The sequence below is a fragment of the Leptodactylus fuscus genome, chromosome 2 (genome assembly GCF_031893055.1).
Source record: "Leptodactylus fuscus isolate aLepFus1 chromosome 2, aLepFus1.hap2, whole genome shotgun sequence".
NCBI lineage: Eukaryota > Metazoa > Chordata > Amphibia > Anura > Leptodactylidae > Leptodactylus > Leptodactylus fuscus.
This window is the reverse complement of record NC_134266.1, coordinates 197,065,692-197,084,819: the sequence shown is the minus strand read 5'-3', so window position 1 is coordinate 197,084,819 and position 19,128 is coordinate 197,065,692. Positions and strand designations below refer to the sequence as shown.

Sequence of the window (19,128 nt, the reverse complement as noted above, 5' to 3'; positions counted from 1 at the left end):
ACACATGACCATGATGTCTCAATGTAATTTTTTTGGCATCTATTTTCATTTTTGAAATTTTCCAGTAGCTGCTGCATCCCCCCCCCCCCAGGCTTATACTCGAGTCAATAAGTTTTCCCAGTTTTTTGTGGTAAAACTAGGGACCTCGGCTTATATTTGGATCGGCTTATACTTGAGTATACACGGTAGTCCTACCGGTAATTGTTTTTCATGAGTCCTTTATACAGCAGCCTAATAGACCCTGCCTTTTTCCTTTAAGTTATTGATGCTAGCCATTCTGTATCTGAAGTATCATACGCAAGCCCCACTCCGCAAATTTTTTTTATTTTATATATTACACATCTCTCTCTATTTATATAGGTAGGCTTGTGGCCTTTAACCTACCTTCCTGAATACCGGTAGGACTAATTCTAACTTTTTTTTTTTTTTTTTTATTAATGTAGATTGTGAGCCCCACATAGAGCTCACAATGTACATTTTTCCCTATCAGTATGTCTTTTTTGGAATATGGGATGGAAATCCATGCAAACACGGGAAGAACATACAAACTCCTTGCAGATGGTTTTTTGTCCTCCACCGTGTGGCCCCTAATTCTAACTTTTGTCACTATGTAAATGAGCTTTTGGAGCAGCAACGGCATTGCTGTTGCTACAGAATGGTAAGCAGCAACATCCCTGAGCTCAGTTGCATATTGAAAGAAAAACATCAATATCTCAGCAACAGAGGCTTCAATTCACAAAGGCAAAACACTTTGATGCAAATGACCCTAACCTATCTACAGGGCTGGGTTGACAGATTCCCTTTAAGCTATCTTTGAGGCGTTATTGTAGTTAGCATTTGATACTTTGCATCTGACTAAATCGGGAAAAGAAAAGAACACACATTTTTAGGAAAAGAAAAAATAACTTTATTTGGTTAGGAAAAATGTAAAAAGCAACAAACAAAAAAAGCTGTTAAAACATAACAGACATCCTGCTTTTCATTGCTTGGCACCACAATAAATCTTGATTTTTTTTTTCTGTGGTTAACAATTCTTATTGGATTAAATTGGATACTTTGAAGAATATTTTGTGCAGATTTTGCAGGAAGTATCATTATATTCCATACAATGAATGGTAAGTATTGACATTTGTTTAAGATGTCAGACATTCTCCATTTCAAGATACCAAAATACTTTTGTCTGTGTCTGATGAATAGCTGTTGGTCCAGAGTTTGGTTTCAAGTGTCTTTTGTGCCCCTTTTCCATTCCACTACATAACTCTAGTAGGGCAAACAATATAAATATGTGTGTTTCAAGTGAAAACCAAAAAACAGAGCAAAACCATTCCATGGCGATTACCTGAGTAGGTCCCTCCATTAAAATCAGAAGAGCAGAAAGTGATTAAAAGTGCAACTCCCATTTTATTTTTTGTCCTGTTGTGTCAGGGTGTGCGTGGTGAAATGTTCCCAATATACTTTATTAACCTATCAAACTTACTTAGAAAACTGGTTGTAGCGTTCCCCATCCAGATACAATAGTGGGAAGAAAAAAATTGGGAGGGAAGACTATAACACTAAATACAATGTCACTGCAATGGCAAATATATTGAGTAGTCTTTATAAATAAAAAGCTCCCACAAGGGGAAAACCGGACATAGATCCATACTGTAGAAACTGACAATTAAGATTGTCCAATATGGACAGATTTTACTGACATGTTAGGGAGATAAAGAGATCTTTAGACAAAAGTGTGGCTAAACTTTTAAAGCTTTTTCAATTTATAAATCAATAGTGCTGGTGATAACAGTAAAATCGCTGAATTCAGCAATGACCCTAGGCTCTAAGGCCCGCCCTTCTGACAGTAGGGAGATATTGATGCCAAAATTAACAGCACAGATGTCTCCAGCACAAGGGCGCACACTGGCAAATTCAGCACACTGATGGCTTTCTAGCGGAATATAATTCGGCACATTGATGAGGACATGAAAGGCCCTCTTTAAAGTTATTATACAGTCCTATGAAAAAGTTTGGGCCCCCCTATTAATCTTAAACATTTTTAGTTCTAAATATTTTGGTGTTTGCAACAGCCATTTCAGTTTGATATATCTAATAACTGATGGACACAGTAATATTTCAGAATTGAAATGAGGTTTATTGTACTACCAGAAAACGTGCAATATGCATTAAACCAAAATTTGACCGGTGCAAAAGTATGGGCACCTCAACAGAAAAATGACATTAATATTTAGTAGATCCTCCTTTTGCAAAGATAACAGCCTCTAGTCGCTTCCTGTAGCTTTTAATCAGTTCCTGGATGAAGGTATTTTGGACCATTCCTCTTTACAAAACAATTCAAGTTCAGTTAAGTTTGATGGTCGCCGAGCATGGACAGCCCGCTCTCAAATGATCTGAAAACAAAGATTGTTCAACATAGTTGTTCAGGGGAAGGATACAAAAAGTTGTCTCAGAGATTTAACCTGTCAGTTTCCACTGTGAGGAACATAGTAAGGAAATGGAAGACCATAGGGACAGTTCTTGTTAAGCCCAGAAGTGGCAGGCCAAGAAAAATATCAGAAAGGCAGAGAAGAAGAAGGTGAGAAGAGTCAAGGACAATCCACAGACCACCTCCAAAGAGCTGCAGCATCATCTTGCTGCAGATGGTGTCACTGTGCATCGGTCAACAATACAGCGCACTTTGCACAAGGAGAAGCTGTATGGGAGAGTGATGAGATAGAAGCCGTTTCTGCAAGCACGCCACAAACAGAGTCGCCTGAGGTATGCAAAAGCACATTTGGACAAGCCAGCTTCATTTTGGAAGAAGGTCCTGTGGACTGATGACACAAAGATTGAGTTGTTTGGTCATACAAAAAGGCGTTATGTATGGCGTCCAAAGAAAACAGCATTCCAAGAAAAACACTTGCTACCTACTGTAAAATTTGATTGGGTTCCCATCAAGCTTTGGGGCTGTGTGGCCAATGCCGACACTGGGAATCTTGTTAAAGTTGAGGGTCGCATGGATTCCACTCAGTATCAGCAGATTCTTGAGAATAATGTTCAAGAATCAGTGACAAAGTTGAAATTACGCGGGGGATGGAAATTTCAGTAAGACAGTGATCCAAAACACCGCTCCAAATCGACTCAGGCATTCATGCAGAGTAACAATTACAATGTTCTGGAATGGCCATCCCAGTCCCCAGACCTGAATATCATTGAACATCTGTGGGATGATTTGAAGCGGGCTGTCCATGCTCAGTGACCATCAAACTTAACTGAACTTGAATTGTTTTGTAAAGAGGAATGGCCCAAAATCCCTTCATCCAGGATCCAGGAACTGATTAAAAGCTACAGGAAGCGACTAGAGGCTGTTATCTTTGCAAAAGGAGGATCTACAAAATATTAATGTCACTTTTCTGTTAAGGTGCCCATACTTTTGCACCGGTCAAATTTTGGTTTAATGCATATTGCACATTTTCTGTTAGTACAATAAACCTCATTTCAATCCTGAAATATTACTGTGTCCATCAGTTATTAGATATATCAAACTGAAATGGCTGCTGCAAATACCAAAATATTTAGAACTAAAAATGATTAAGATTAATAGGGGTGCCCAAACTTTTTCATAGGACTGTATATTATGGGCTTGTTAAGGACACTATACATTTTGCTGTAACCTTGCCGTTGTAAGCCACTGTGAAGTGTGAGCAGCCATTTTAGGCTTGGAAGGGGAATGGGATAATTCAAGTAAGTCCGTAAAGAATCTACTGTCATGATCACTACTTAACAACCCAAAGAAAGTTTTTCACAGGCATGAACAAGGTTTAGTGGGCTATCAGAAGGGCTAAACAGCTGACTGGATGGAGGCCTGAATGTAGGACCCTGCCAATCTGCATCTGATGATCCATCCTAAAGCTAGGTCACGAAAAACCCCTTTAAATCTTGCCTCGCTATGTTAAATGCCTGGGTGGCAAATATCAAACTGAGTTCAATGACATAATAAAACAGCCATACACATTATATATCTGTAAGATAATCTAATGTGTATGAGATGGCAGAATGAAGGTCTGTAAATTCCCACAACTTATTTCACAAACCCCAGACCTTCAGTATCTTCCACAGATCACATTTGCTGGATTTCCTTAACAGGTATAATTATTGTCAGTGGCTAATACATTGTCCCCCCTATTGGGTATTCTCAAACCATGATCTATGGGGAGTACTTGGGTCATGCAGTTGAAAATCCCTGATGTATTTAGCCACAACTGCAGCCTTTATCCCGTATAGAATTAGTATTTTCACTATATGCTAACATTACTTTATAACTACCTTCTAGGAGTGCAGCTATATTTGACACTGTCACCCACTAGACCTGATGAATTAAAAACAAGGCACACACAGGAAACAGCTATGTAACTACTTAAAAAGCGTGTGTACTGCACATCTAATGTGTACAGGCACATACAGTAACATCAGCTCCCTGAAAAACAATATTTCAGGTCTATACAATCTGTATGTTTAACCCTCCTTAAATAATATGCTTTATGTTGATAAGATAAGGAATTCTTTAACTTTCTAAAAATGTCTAGAGATCCAAATGATTTTTACTTACTTTATAGGTTGCATACTACTAAGTGGAGCTTTCAGTAAGAAAGAAATGCACTTGTCAATGATTATAATAATTAGATCATTTTTGAATTGAAGACTGTAGCTACATTAATTGAAAAAAGTGATATTTGACTAATTTACTGGAACACCACAATCCCCTGTCAGGCAACAGGGAAAGTCCCACTGTTTAATAGTGCAAATGTGTATGCTGCTAGTTCACTTATGGCACAAAACCAAAAGAGGATCAACCTGCAAGAGACAAATACGGGGTGAATTAAACATTGCACTTGCATTTTCTAGGTGATGATTTACATATAAATGTTTAGTAACAAGGTTGTCTGCTATAGAAAACCCCTAAGGCTGGGTCCACATGTTACCAACTTATTACAACCAGACTGGTGTGATTTTCTATTTGACTGTAGCCAACCCTACAAACTCCACACCCCCCCCCCCCTCAAAATGTTATTGAATGATACAAATATGAAGGAAACAAAAAACAAAAAAAAAACCACCACATTAAAATGGTTGAGCTTATAAAAATCACAAATGCTGCTGGGTTGATAAAAATAACAGATTTAAAATTTAAAAAAAAAGTAACAATTCTAAAATATTGTCTAAGAGTATTGCACATAAAGCCTAAATATAGTAAAGAGATCATGCGATCCATATATATACATATGGTATAGTTGAAAGAACGTAAGAGAAAAAGCATGCGCCCAAACAAAACAAACATTATATATATATAATATCTTTATCAACAAAATGAATGACACACCCCGCATACTAAAACATTTACAGGTACAAAACTGTGCATTCATATTCTCACAGAGGAATGCTCCTCGTAGAGCATAGGGTTGTGCGTTTGGGTATTTTTTATTTTTTGCTCTGTTTGGTGCATATCCCTTTGAGAACATGTATTCACAGGTTTATACTTTTAAATGCTGATGTTGTTTCAGATGTAGTTTATTAGAGCCACATTATGAATTGATTATAGCCAAATTTCTTTGGTATTAAGACATGGTATAGTATGACTGCCTTGTACCACTTTCCATTTAGTACATGTCTATTTCTTTGGCCCAGTTAAGCTCTATTTTATTCAGGCTTCATACTTCTTAAATGTTAGGGGGCGTTCACAATACCGCCGCTGTCCATCCAGGGGTTTCCGTCCTAAACCCCGGGGAATCTGGACAGGAGATGGCTTGCAAGCGCTCAGCTTCCATATGCAGCCTCTCCACCTGGAAACCGTTTTTTTTTTTTTTTTTTGCACAGACGCAAAGTCGTACATGCAGGAGAGGCTGAATATGGACACCGACGGTTAGCTTTAAAACCCCATTCAAATGAATAGGCTTTAAAGCTTTCCACCGGCAGGCCATCCCCTGTCCAGTTTCCTGGGGATTTAAGACAGAAACCCTGGGGCAGACAGCGGTGGTGGTGTGAACACCCCCTTAACCATTTGCAATTCTTTGTGAGTAAAACAGTTTAAATTTTCATTGGACAGCTGTACTAATCCAGTCGAGTTTGCCATCTTTATCTTCCACTCCACCCATTTTAAGTATGTATCATTCATTCAATAAAAGTATTCTCTGAGTTAGTTTTTATAAGTTCATCCATATTGCCCACAAACAGCTCATCACCGTAAGAAGTCATGCAGAAAAGGGTTTCCAGTAAGTACATCTGCTACCACAAAGATCTCCAAATTGTCAAAAAAAATTGCTAAGCACTGTAGAGATGAGCGAACACTGTTCGGAACAGCCGTTCCGAACAGCACGCTCCCATAGAAATGAATGGAAGCAGCCGGCCGCCGGCAAAGTCTGCGTGCCAGGTGCTTCCATTCATTTCTATGGGAGCGTGCTGTTCGGATCGGCTGATCCGAACAGTGTTCGCTCATCTCTACTAAGCAGTGTCCCACACACCATGAATGTTATAGATCTTCCAATCCTTTACATTCATATGCCCTTTCTAGGTTATAAGATTTTTACTAGGGAGCTACAAATTTTAGGTTTTCAAAAAAATGCATTTTGTATATGCCACTAACAGCATAAATAGGCAACATTGAGAGGGGCGGGGGGGGGGGGGGGGGTGTAACATCCAAGTCTTAGACAGTAATGAAAAAATCTTTAGAAAATTGTATCTAGACTGCAAAAATTCTGTGAAAGACACTGCAGTCTCCTTGCCCTGTTATTCTGGATATTTCAAGCCAAGAACAATGGAAAAAACAAGACAGCAACAGTGCCTGAGGGACCCCTAATAGCTATAATGGGGTCTGTTGGGCATCTGGTTTTCCCCCTGAAACCAGGGGAAGAGAAAGTCGGAGTAGCATGACTTTTTCGTCCAGCAATTTCTGATGGACACTGTGAAGTAGACTCCAAATATGGAGTGTATATAGATTGCAATAAATAACGGTCAAACCAAACTAGTGAAACGGGAACATTACACAAAACATCAATGAAGTATACCTGCTTTTGGAGATCGTACTTGCTGTAGGCAATGTTCTGGAACTGTTAACCTCCATAACCTACAAGTAAAAGAAGGACGTGTGTTAAAATAGTTCTCAACCTTTTCAATAAACACATGTCAGTTTTAGAAAGACCCCAAATCTACAATTAAGCAGGTCACTGACAAAGGATAATCTGGGAAATATAAAAGCCTCCTGACTGGCTACCTTTGTGGAGAATAAGGACCAGGCACTTAATATTTTAACCGCTCAGTCCTTTTTTTTTTTAGGAAAAGAAGGACCTACCAGAGTCTGCCAGGAGTTTCCTCCTTTCCCAGTCAGTACAGATGCACTGCTTTAAGAAAGTGAGCATGCATGTGCAGGAAAGGAATCAGGCGAGATATCTTTCAGCCAAACACTATCTTGTGTATGGCCAGCATTCATCTTAAAGGAAGCCTGTCTCAAGAACCCAGCATATCGCTGCATCCAGAATATTACTTACACATTGACATTAACAGTCATATCTTAAAATGGATCTGACAAGATAACCAATGAAAGGACAGAACTCGGTAACTTGAGGAAGTTTGACAGTTTGTAAGATCAAGTATATAGAATAAACTGTTGAATTAGAGGAGTTTCTATTTTATTGAGTTTTCAATGTTCTATATAATTCAAAACAAACTGATCTTCTCAGTGCCTCCTTGGATATTCACGTACCACACTTAGAAAGAGCAGAAAAAAACAGTCTGCTTATACTGAAACTATGATGTGCATGAAATTAATATATGAAACTGGGTAAAAAAAAAAAAATGTATTTCCAAACACTGAAGAAACCTTTATCAATATCTCATGACAGTGACATGAAAGATATGATCTGAAGCTAGTGACATTTTACATGGTGCTAAAACCTATCTCTGGGATATGATCCATTAACCCATCAGTAGCCAAGCATTAACTCACAATTTTTGAGATTACACATTTTCTCCATATACAATATACTAATAAAATGGGGGGGGGGGGGGGGGGGGGGGGGCGCAACACAGTGGCTCAGTGGTTAGCACTGCAGCCTTGCAGCGATGGAGTTCTGGGTTCGAATCCCAACAGGAACAACATCTCAAAGGAGTTTGTATGTTTTCCCCGTGTTCGCGTGGATTTCCTCCCATACTACAAAGACATACCGATAGGAAAAATGTACATTGCGAGCTCCATATGGGGCTCACAATCTACATAAATAAAAAATAATTAAATCACATCACAGAGAAGGACACTATTTTAGAGAACTTTATAGGTATGTTCACACAGGACAGAAAAATCTGCAGTCTATCTCCTGCAAATCTGAACCAATTTGGAAAGTTTGTTGCATATTTTGCCCTATGTATATAAAGGGTGAAATCCGCATGGGTTTTTCCAGTGTGCCTGGATGAGAATTTGATAAAATCTCATCCCTGATACAAACACTCCAAAATGTCCATTGAAGTGTTATCCTGTGTGGATATGCCGTAAACTAATTTTATCTTTGTCCAGCTGCACAAAAAGTGGAGATAAAGAAATACCAAAAATGGGAGAACACCTTAAGAAAATATTAGGTAAGGTCTCCTTTCTTCCTGATACTAGAGATGGTTTCCAATTTTCAATAAAGAGAAAGAAGCGAGAGTGACTCCTGGTAGGAGACAAGCCTTGTACACATTTGTTGTGCCAAAGATGGTCCACCAGCTGTATACTATTCCCCATATTCTAAAACAGTCCATAAAGTTTCAGATAGATGCATAATATCAACAAGTTACTCACCGACACTGACTTCTTTTCGTCTATTCTGGTGGACGGTCACCCGAACGCTACGTTTTTGCCTCTACCAGCAGGCACTAGGACATGATGTGAAGACAACGTACTTTCCATATCAGAAAATGTTGCACATGAGTGAGGTTTAATTTATCATCACAGCATAAAGTCTTTACAGTTAAACCACTGGAATGGTTTCTTTCTTTCTTTTTTTTTTTTTCTTTCAGTTATTTTTTTTTCTCTCTTTTTTTTTTTTTTTTTTTGTCAGTTTAAATTGTTAACAGATTGTTTTTGCTGTCTCAGACCATTCCACTTTATTTTTTTTTTCAACATACCGAAGTCACACGGACTTATTTGCAAAGCAATTTTACAATGTTCTTAAAACCCAATACGTAAATTACGTACACAAAATGAAGCTGAACAAAAAGGCTACTACATAGTAAAGCCTACACTATGCATTATGTATACATAACAACTGAGATTTCTTTTGTATCATTCTACTCTTGTCTGTAAATATTCAGAGAGTTTAAAGCAAATTCGTTTATAGGGAAAGGGAAGGAACAAACTAATTGAACTCGCTTTTCACAAGTTCCTTAACTTAAAAAATGAATTTTACACCCAGCAAAGTGTATGTAATAAAACCATTGCATATGTGTCTATGATGATGCATTGTGCAATCATTGACTGAAATGTGACAACTACAGAAAGCTTTCAAGTCTCAAGTCAGTTGTTCAAACCAAGTGTCCAGTTTATCTTTTCACACAGAAATGCAAGAACACATCCCATGGAAAAGTGCTTTAGTTCAACTAAACATCAGTCCAGATATGGAGAGCTGAAGTATGAAGGCAAAAGGAAATCATCTCCTCCAAGAACGAGACTCATTATCCTCCTCTTCCTCATCATCGTCTTGCAGCAAAGAGTCGTCCACAGCAGTCTCCTCTGGAAACTACATTTAAAGCAAAACAAATTCATAAAAAATTATTAGAACAAAAGCCATTTACGTTATAGTCCCGGAGGCAACTCAACCAAGAAAAATCTCAGATTATTATGTGGCCTATGGATAGGATATTCCATTAAAAGCAAATCATTGAGGCACAATTTGGGAGCAGCAGTGTTCATGTGTGACCACCTCACCATTTGGTGCACAAGGCCCTCACTCTTTTAAGGGCCCCTTCACACAGCGTAAGTGCTCGGCTCATTCCGAGCCGTACACATGAGCGCTTCTAAACACTTCCCATTCACTTCAATGGGAGCGCTCGTAAAGCCGGCTTTACGCACGCTCCCATTGAAGTGAATGGGAAGTGTTTAGAAGCGCTCGCGTGTACGGCTCGTAATGAGCCGAGTGCTTATGCTGTGTGAAGGGGCCCTAACGGGATTCTATCGTTGGTGTCAGTGGTTTTGAGATAAAGACAAGCCTGGATGGCCTTTAAAAAGTATATTCTACTAACTTCTTTTTTTCCCCAGATTCTCCCTGCCGTTCTGTTGTAATCCTGGTTAATTACTTTATGTAAATGAGCCCACCGAGCACCATTTTGGTGTAGCTCGCTATAGAACTCAGCATACTCAGCAATGGTGGGGAGTGAATAAAGGTATGATGTGGGTGGTTGCTCACAGGCCCTGGCGAACGCTCAGGGTGCTTGGTGGGATCATTTACAGCAACTCAAAAGGAAAGTATCAACGAAAATGGTCATCCACAAAAAGTACTCACTTCTTCCTCTTCTGGTTCTACATCTTCCACTTCTACGCTACTTGGATTTGCTACCGGTTTACTCCAAGCCAATTTTAAGTCCTGCCCCTTGAAATGAACCCCATGGACTGCAGCCTAAAATCAAGTAAATACATTATAAATGAATATGCAAAACCATGCACTGTCTAAGATATAACTGTATACACACTAGTTTCACAATGACTAATTTGCTGAGATATTCTCTCACGTATCATGTGAATGTCCGTGAAGCAGCACCTGGATAACAAGAACAAATAAACACAGCACTTATTTGTAATAAAAAAAATAAAATCTACTTGTGACTCCTATTGTGGAAGGAATCGACAGTGTGACCTGCAGGAGCTGGAAAGACAAATAACTCTGGGTAATTGAAAACTGAGAAGAGCTAGTATTAAAATACTCAAATCTTGCTTGGTGCCAGCTGCACAAAGTGGCAGCTTTGGAAATTGTATGCTCAAATTAAAGTAACATGAAGCAACATAAATCAGTGTTAGCAACATACCCAAATAGCTGGGACAGTCAGCCAAGATTTATAGCACAACCCTAAAGTACAGCATAATGTGAAATGGAGAAACAATTACATGTTGAACAGCAGCTGACCATGAATTGTGTGATATTGAAGTCCTGCGGTATAAATTTTAAATCTGTACATATAAATTTATGATATATTTAAAGGCCTTTTTACCATGCAGCTCACACATCTCCTGTTCATGGGCTGATCAGAAGATCATACAAGGCAAACCTTTAAGACAGCATTTTAACTCTACAGGATAAAATCTGTTTCTGGAACTCCTACTAAAGTCTTGTGATACACCTAGCTCACTCTATCATTAGAAGACCTACTGACTACATATTCTGCTGTATACTTATGCAGTAGTATACAGCCAAGCCTTCTCTTGGAGATGCTTGAAATACTCAAAAAGTACACTTCTAACAAGAAGATTGTGCATATTGTTGTTCCAAACTAAAACCTTAGTCCTGTCTCATCTGTCCTGATAAACACATACCAATTTAGGCAAACATTTGAGCCTAGTTTGGGTGAATTGAGCCTTATGGATGACATTTACACTTTTCCAGGCATAGATGCAAAAACATAAGGTGTTTATAAACCTCAATTTGGCAAGCGTTATATAAGAAAGGGAAAAATATCATGATTTCCACCAGTCAGTATCAATGATATATCATTTACAATAACAAATCATAACTGCCTGTCTAAACACTTAAAATCATATTTATGAATTATTAAACGGGCAGGGGCCTAAATTCTGAAGCCTTTGTGATCAATGCCTACAGATTGGCAATACAGGCTACCTTCTTATACATAGGGAACCGAGGAATTAGAACAGTCGTGAAACTTTACTTTATTTGTGATTCGTACACGTTATTATTCCTCTGGTTACGGTTACCCCTTCCCGACATCCACCAGGTGTTTTATACAGCAGACACCATGCGCTAATGCCAGCAGTCGGTGCCTGCACCGATTGAAAGCATTAACCCTTCTGGTGCCTTGGTCAAAGCTGAATAAGACCCCATTTTCCAGGCAGCTTGTGGGCGCCGCCATTTTGCCAGGGCTGACGTCACGTTGGCATGACAGACCTCCCTGACTTGTCTGCAATGATTTTCTTTTTCAGGCTACTCTATGTAGCTTGCAAAAGAAAGGAAGATTTTTTTTTTTTTTTTTTTTTTTTTTTTTTATGCATTGCAATGCATTAGCAAAAAAAGAAAAAAAAAAAAAAAGGTTAATTAAAATCACTGCCTTTCCCTATATTAACACATATAAAAGTACTTAAATACTGTGAAACACCTACACATTAGGTATCCCTGTGTCTGAAAACGTCCAGTTTGAAGATCTATAAAAATATTTTTCCCATACGGTAAACGCCTTAGCAGGGAAAAAAAAAAAAAAAGTCAAAGGCGCCAAACCGCCATTTTTTCAAACATAAAAATATGTTTCCTGTACAGTGAACACTGTAGAGGAGAAAAAAAAAATCTAAAGTGCCAAACCGCCATTTTTCACTGTTTTGCCTCTGATAAAAATTTGAATAAAAAGTGATCAAAGCAATAGCAATTCCCCAAAGTTGTATAACTAAAAAGTACTCCTGATGCCACAAAAAAAATCTTTGGTAAGGGGTTAAAATGTAAATAAAACCATATATAATTTTGGTATCATGGGAATCATATTGAAACAGAAAGCAGATGACATGTCATTTTGGCTGCACAGTGAACACTATAAAAACAAACCCCGTAAGAAAATTGCACAAAAGTACTTTTTCTTCAAATTTGCCCCATTCTGAATTTTTTTCCAACTTCCTAGTAGATTGTACAAAATAATTAATCCGCATTAAGACCCCATATGGCTGTGAGAGCGGAAAAATAAAAAAGGTTATGGGGTTTGGAAGAGGCAGAGAAAAAAAGCAAAAAATAAAATAAAATCAAAAAATGCCCATGGCGGGAAGCGGTTACAGAGGAATAATATTACAAAAAGGAGGGGACCTATCTGATAGGTTTCCAGATTGGTCCCTGTAATGTTTTGCCTCACCATTCAAATGCGAGCCCTGAATACTTTTTTTTTCAACCATCTAAGTCATCTTATGCCAGGCTGCACCCCTGCTCCTATTAAAGTCATTGGGACCTGAGCTGCTAAAGCATAGCACGGTCACTATGCAGTGTATGGAGCCTTCTGCTTTTGGCTCCTCACGGTGTTTACTTACACCGATTGGTGGTAGTACCGGTTGTCAGACAACCACCAATCGAAGACTGATTATTTATTTGCAGTGAGATACTAATGATGTATCCTTTGAAAAAGGCTGGAAATTCCTCCAAGACGCTCATATCACTGCAAGTACATACAGATGTGTCCCGCTTACCTTACCTCAAATTTGGTTAGTGACCATTTCTCGTGAATGCGAGCAAAACCAACCACTGGATGGCCAGACACAGAAGCATGTAGGATAGACGTCTTACAACGTACCTCTAGATATCTTGAGTTTAACAGAAAGATAGGAAAGAAAACAATCTGCACAACCAGATACACAACATGGACCATATGAGGAGCAATGAGTGATATAATCAGTTATAGTAAACTTACAGCCTCTGCCTCTGCTCTGGTGTTGAAGGAGATTATTGCACGGAGTGAAGAGTCATCTATCTGGCAGTCTTCAATCTCTCCAAATTGCTTAAAATAAAACAAAAATACATATTGCTATTGTGAACTGAGCACCCTTTGTTACCTATATATAGTCTATATCTCATCTTGTAATCCCGCTTATGATCATGATATGTGATCTTTTCAGAAAAGAAAGTCCCAGTCCAATGATGTTTGGTGGCCAGTGTGGATAGTATTTTATTAATTTTTTCAGTGACCGAAAAATTGGAAAAACACAAAACAAAACAAAAAACAAACAAACCTTTTCTAGCAATCCATTCTCATAGATGATCATTAGCAACCATCTATCATTTATGAAAAGAACACATCTATGCTTTGTCCTACTATTATAAATGTGAAAGTTTGTGTGTTTGGATGTGTGTTTGTTCCTCAATCACACAAAAACGGCTGAACGGATTTGAATGAAATTTGGCACATAGATAGATTGTAACCTCAATTAAAATATAGGTTACTTTTTCTCCCGGTAAATGACATGACTTCATGACTGTTATGAATTTATATTCACATACTACATTACACTGCTTCTGCAGCTGCTTATCTCAGCCAGGGCTGTTATCTCTCTGTGTAAACACTCAGCTAACCCTCTGTGTTCATGCATTTGCATATTATCTGATCTGCTACAGGCACTTCTGACACATTGACAATCACCTTTAATCCAAATTGGCAGTTTGTCAATTTTAAACATGCCTGGAAAAAGAAAATCTAATTTGTCGTAAACGAGGAGAGCTATGAAGGAAGCCTGAAGTCACAGACTTCTCAACTGGAGCTGAGGGAGATTACTGATGCCAAAAACACAATCATTATATGGCGTCCCAGCGAGCTGCTGAGATGCCGGAACTATCACAGGCACGGTGCGAAGAACAACTTCAGTGCCAGGCCAAATTGAGAGTTGCCGAAACGCCCGAGCATGCAGATTATCAACGCCAACAACATGTTCATTATATGGCTTCCCAGCGAGCTGCTGAGATGCCGAATCAATGACAGGCACAGCGCAAGGAACGAGTTCAGTGGCAGGCCAGATTGAGAGTTGCCGAAATGCCTGAGGTGTCCCAACAGTCACAGCCATGCTGCGAGGAACAAGTTCAGTAGCAGGACAGCTTAAGAGCTGCCAAAATGCTGGAGCAGGCAAACCATAGACGGTAGCAATTTGCTGAATATAGGCGGATCATCCACTCCAACAATCCGCAGACGAAGTCGCGGGCAGAAGCTAGTATACAATAATGGAATATACTATCTACTGTGTTTTGTACACAGTAGGTCCAGTTTTCTCCGAGCTACTGCATTATATCTGAAATGCAGAGCTCAAAAGGCCTATAGTATATTAACAAAATGGAGCCTGCATTATTTCCCTTTATCAATTCTTGTATTTCTGATACTACCTTTTTTTTTTCACTAATTGGATTGGTCACCAATATTTTTGACTTTGAAAACTGTTCCATTTAGAGGTTTTGATTAAAGGGCTTTTCCATATCCAATAGGAGCAATGGCCTAGCCAGAAGTGAAGAGGCTCAGGTCCTCAATGACATCACTGCTATTACAACATCAGTAGCCGGCATAGGACGGATGAGGCCAGACTGTCTGCAGCAGTCACTTGAGCAGCGTCAATTCCAATCGGACCAGGGCCGACACAAGACAGAATTTTTAGTCTGCCTGGAAAAATCCTTTAATTTTAGAGGCTGGTTTTGGAGTCTGAATGAACTTAGCAGTCAACCTCTTTACTTTTGATGATTGACATTTACTAAAACTACTACTGCTATTGGACTATACACTTTACAAACCACAATCTGATTTAGTGACAGTATTGGTAGAATTGGTGCACATAGAGTCACATCAATTATCATCTAAATTCCCTTTATGGCTATAGCAAGCTGACATTTGTGTTTTATCAGCCTACAGTGCTGCCTGCTGGTCAGCATGGGAAATGCAATATTTTATATCTCAGTTCTATATTCTAGAAAACTACTTAAAGAGGACCTTTCATCAGATCGGGCACATGCAGTTCTATATACTGCTGGAAAGCTGACAGTGCGCTGAATTCAGCGCACTGTTGGCTTTCCCAATCTGTGCCCGGTGTAAAGCGCTATCGGTCCCAGTACCGTAGGGCTTTACAGTCAGAAGGGCGTTTCTGACACTTAGCCAGGGACGCCCTTCTGCCCAGCAGCGCCTATCGCGCTGTACTGTGGAGCGGGGAGGAACTCCCCCTCCCTCTGCTCACAGTGCTCGTCCATAGACGAGTATTATCAGGAGCGGGAGGGGGGAGTTCCTCCCCGCTCCACAGTACAGAGCGATAGGCGCTGCTGGGCAGAAGGGCGTCCCTGGCTAAGTGTCAGAAACGCTCTTCTGACTGTAAAGCCCTACGGTACCGGGACCGATAGCGCTTTACACCGGGCACAGAACGGGAAAGCCGACAGTGTGCTGAATTCAGCGCACTGTCAGCTTTCCAGCAATATATAAAACTGCCTGTGCCCGATCTGATGAAAGGTCCTCTTTAAAACAGTAAACCAAGAAAACAATAGCACACAAAAGCAAAGTTAAAAATATATTGATGTCCAAGAGGAGCTGTTAACTATTCACTGAACTAAGCAAATAGTGAATTATACATTTAATCTTTTCATTGTATACTAGGACACGCACTTCCCCACCCCCAAATTTGGTAGTAAAATGGGGGTTCGTCTTATAGCCCGAATGTGGGGTGTTTTGGTGTTGGGGTAACGTAGGAGCAGGGTTGCACCATCGCCCCACTACTGCTGCCACTGGCTTCTTGCAAGTCCATGAGACTTGCAATCAAATGACTGCAGGTTCAAGCCTCCTGGGAAGGGGTTAATAAAAATATTTTTCCGGAATTGCTGTTTTGCCTCTGATTTGAATAAAAAGTGATCAAAGAAGTATATAATACCCAAAATGGTATAACTAAAAAGTACACCTGACCCTGCAAAAAAAGACGTCCTATGTACAGCTGCAGGGCCACCTGTCAATATGGCCTAGCATCTGTTTCAAAACCATTACTCCCATGTGTTATTTATATTATTATTTTTTTTTTTATATAACATAGATTGTGAGCCCCCTATAAAGGATCACAATGTACATCATTTTTTTTCCTATCAGTGTGTCTTTGTAGAATGGGAGGAAATAGACACAAACACGGGGAGAACATACAAACACCTTGCAGATGTTGTTCCTGGCGGGATTTGAACCCAAGACTCCAGCGCTGCAAGGCTGAAGTGCTAACCACTGAGCCACCGTGTTGCCCGTTATTAAATATTTTAAATTTTTTTTTTCCCTATTTTCCTCCTCTCAAATCTAGGTGAGTCTTATGGTCCGACGTGTCTCTCAGTCCGAAAAATATGGTATGTTCCTACTAAGCACAAAACTTAGATCCAACTCTACATCTCATATTTACTTACTGCAAAATGAGGAAGAAGATCTTCCCTATCACCTTCACTAAACCCAAAAATCTCTAGAGCCTTAGGACGGTGGTCTACCACAGCATGCACTGGGACTCCACGGCCCCTGCCTCTGCCTCTTCCTCGTGAAATTCCTCTTCCCCTCATGTGCACTCCTCTTCCACGTCCAGAAGAAAGAATACCACGCTTTGCAGCCTGCAAGGATAGAAAATATATTTACTACAAGGTACAGTTCACACACTTTGTTATGAGCAAGAACCATTGGAGGACAAATAAAATAACAAAACACATAACAGTTTCATGGCAATTGTATTCACAGGAAATTGGGCAACCTTTCTGGCAGATGAATGGAACCACATAACCGTGTTCCATTAACAAATGGGCATCTACATCAAAAATGTAGAAAGCAGACTTTTAGAATAATCCAAAAATGGGAAAGTTTAAAGAAAAAAAAAATAGGAAAATAAAACGTGCGGATGTCATTTTATTTTAAACACACAAATGTTATATTTTCTAGCGGTAGGTTCTATCAATTAGTATAAGAAAAGTGCATCACCACTCCATTATCCTCTGAGTCTTTGCCAGGACATACACCTCTGCCTGACATTTATTACTTTGCATGGTGCAGATTCGTCACACAAAGATTCCAAAAAGGACCCAGTAGACTTTTTATTCATTTTATGTGAAAGTAATAAAGATGATGAAAAAAAAGGTCAAAATAGTCGCTAAAGAAAGTAAAAATACACTTTCCTTTTAAGACCTCAAAGAAATGTACCTCAAGTTGTAGCTCTGTATATTTTCGCCTTAATTCTGCTACATCTTCTCCTGCCTGAAGTTTCTTGTACAAGTCGAGCTCCGTATCAAGAAGTTCCTTTTGCATCTTCAGAAAACATAAGAAATACAAAAATAGTTTAGATCAGAGTTTCTCAACCTTTTCAAGCAAAGTATTGAAAAAAACCCCATCCCAACTGAGACCCCTCTCCCCAGGAGCAATTATAAATGTTAAGAAAATAAGGCTTCATTTAGTGCCTCCAACACCAGTTATGTAATGGTCCTTTCAGTACCCCCATACCTCCTCCACGTGTAATATAATGGCCCCCACGCTCTGTACTGATGAAGGCATTCATTGGAGTTACTGGTGCCCAAGTCTATGCATAGATTATGATTCAGGGACATTGGCCTCCCAGAGAAAATAAGTGTTCCAGAAATATGAGCTTCATCAGGGCAGGACAGGTGCGGTATAGTACTTTACTTTAGTTAAATTGTCATTAGGGTTGAGCCGATGCTTACTTTTCAGGATCGATTTTAAAATCCGATTTCCGATCATTTTTCATTCGAACCTGATCTTGATCCCAATTCCGATCCCAATGCAAGTCAATGGGATTTTTTTTATTAATCGGAGATCTGATTTTAAAAGCAATCCTATTCACTATACAGCATGGAATCTAACAATTGTTAGAATCCACGCTGTGTAGTGAATCACTAAGTAGCCAGAGGATTTTTTTTTAATCCTCTGGCTACTTAGTCCCTCCTGGTGTCCACTTACCTCCAGAGATGGCTGGTCCGCTGCTCTTCGCTTCGCTGCCGGTCCAGCTGCAGTCTTCTCCGCCTCGTTGCCCCCTCCCTGCCAGATTAGGAGAGTGTGGGCGGGTACTGGGAGGGGAGACGTCACGTCTCCCCGCCCTGTACCCGCCCACACTCTCCTAACCTGCCCACACTCTCCTAACCTGGCAGGGAGGGGGCAGTGAGTAGAAGACGACAACAGCTGGACCAGCAGCGAAGCGAAGAGCAGCGGACCAGCCATCTCTGGAGGTAAGTGTAAAATAGAGTATACACTATATACTCAGTGTGAACGCATTGTGGGAAAAGATCACCAATCTCGATCCCACATAAACAGACCGTGTTCGGAATTCCGATCGCGATCGTGAAATTTTCTCGATCGCCGATCGGAATCCGATTTTTTCCAAACACGATCGCTCAACCATAATTGTCATTTATTTGTGACCTTTGCTGCTTGTTATACTTGGTTTTTTAGAAG

At 39.7% G+C, this 19,128-nt stretch overlaps 1 protein-coding gene and 1 long non-coding RNA gene across 4 annotated transcripts in view; both read right to left on the bottom strand.

Moving 5' to 3' along the window:
* Window positions 1–3,535: 3,535 nt before the first annotated feature.
* LOC142195541 (uncharacterized) lies at window positions 3,536–9,023 on the bottom strand. Its single transcript, XR_012715094.1, has 3 exons — window positions 8,804–9,023; window positions 7,038–7,096; window positions 3,536–4,830 (listed from the first exon to the last, which is right to left on the bottom strand). It is a non-coding gene; the product is annotated as an uncharacterized LOC142195541 (long non-coding RNA).
* Window positions 9,024–9,040: 17 nt separating this feature from the next.
* Window positions 9,041–19,128, bottom strand: part of RBM26 (RNA binding motif protein 26) — a 57,247-nt gene continuing 47,159 nt past the window's right edge. For all 3 annotated transcript variants that reach the window (XM_075265392.1, XM_075265393.1, XM_075265394.1), the window contains exons 19-23: window positions 17,866–17,970; window positions 17,091–17,285; window positions 13,609–13,695; window positions 10,503–10,616; window positions 9,041–9,740 (exon numbers count right to left, since the gene is read on the bottom strand). In XM_075265392.1, the coding sequence (XP_075121493.1) occupies window positions 9,651–9,740; window positions 10,503–10,616; window positions 13,609–13,695; window positions 17,091–17,285; window positions 17,866–17,970 (591 nt within the window). In that variant the 3' untranslated portion in view covers window positions 9,041–9,650. The remainder of the gene's footprint in view (window positions 9,741–10,502; window positions 10,617–13,608; window positions 13,696–17,090; window positions 17,286–17,865; window positions 17,971–19,128) is intronic.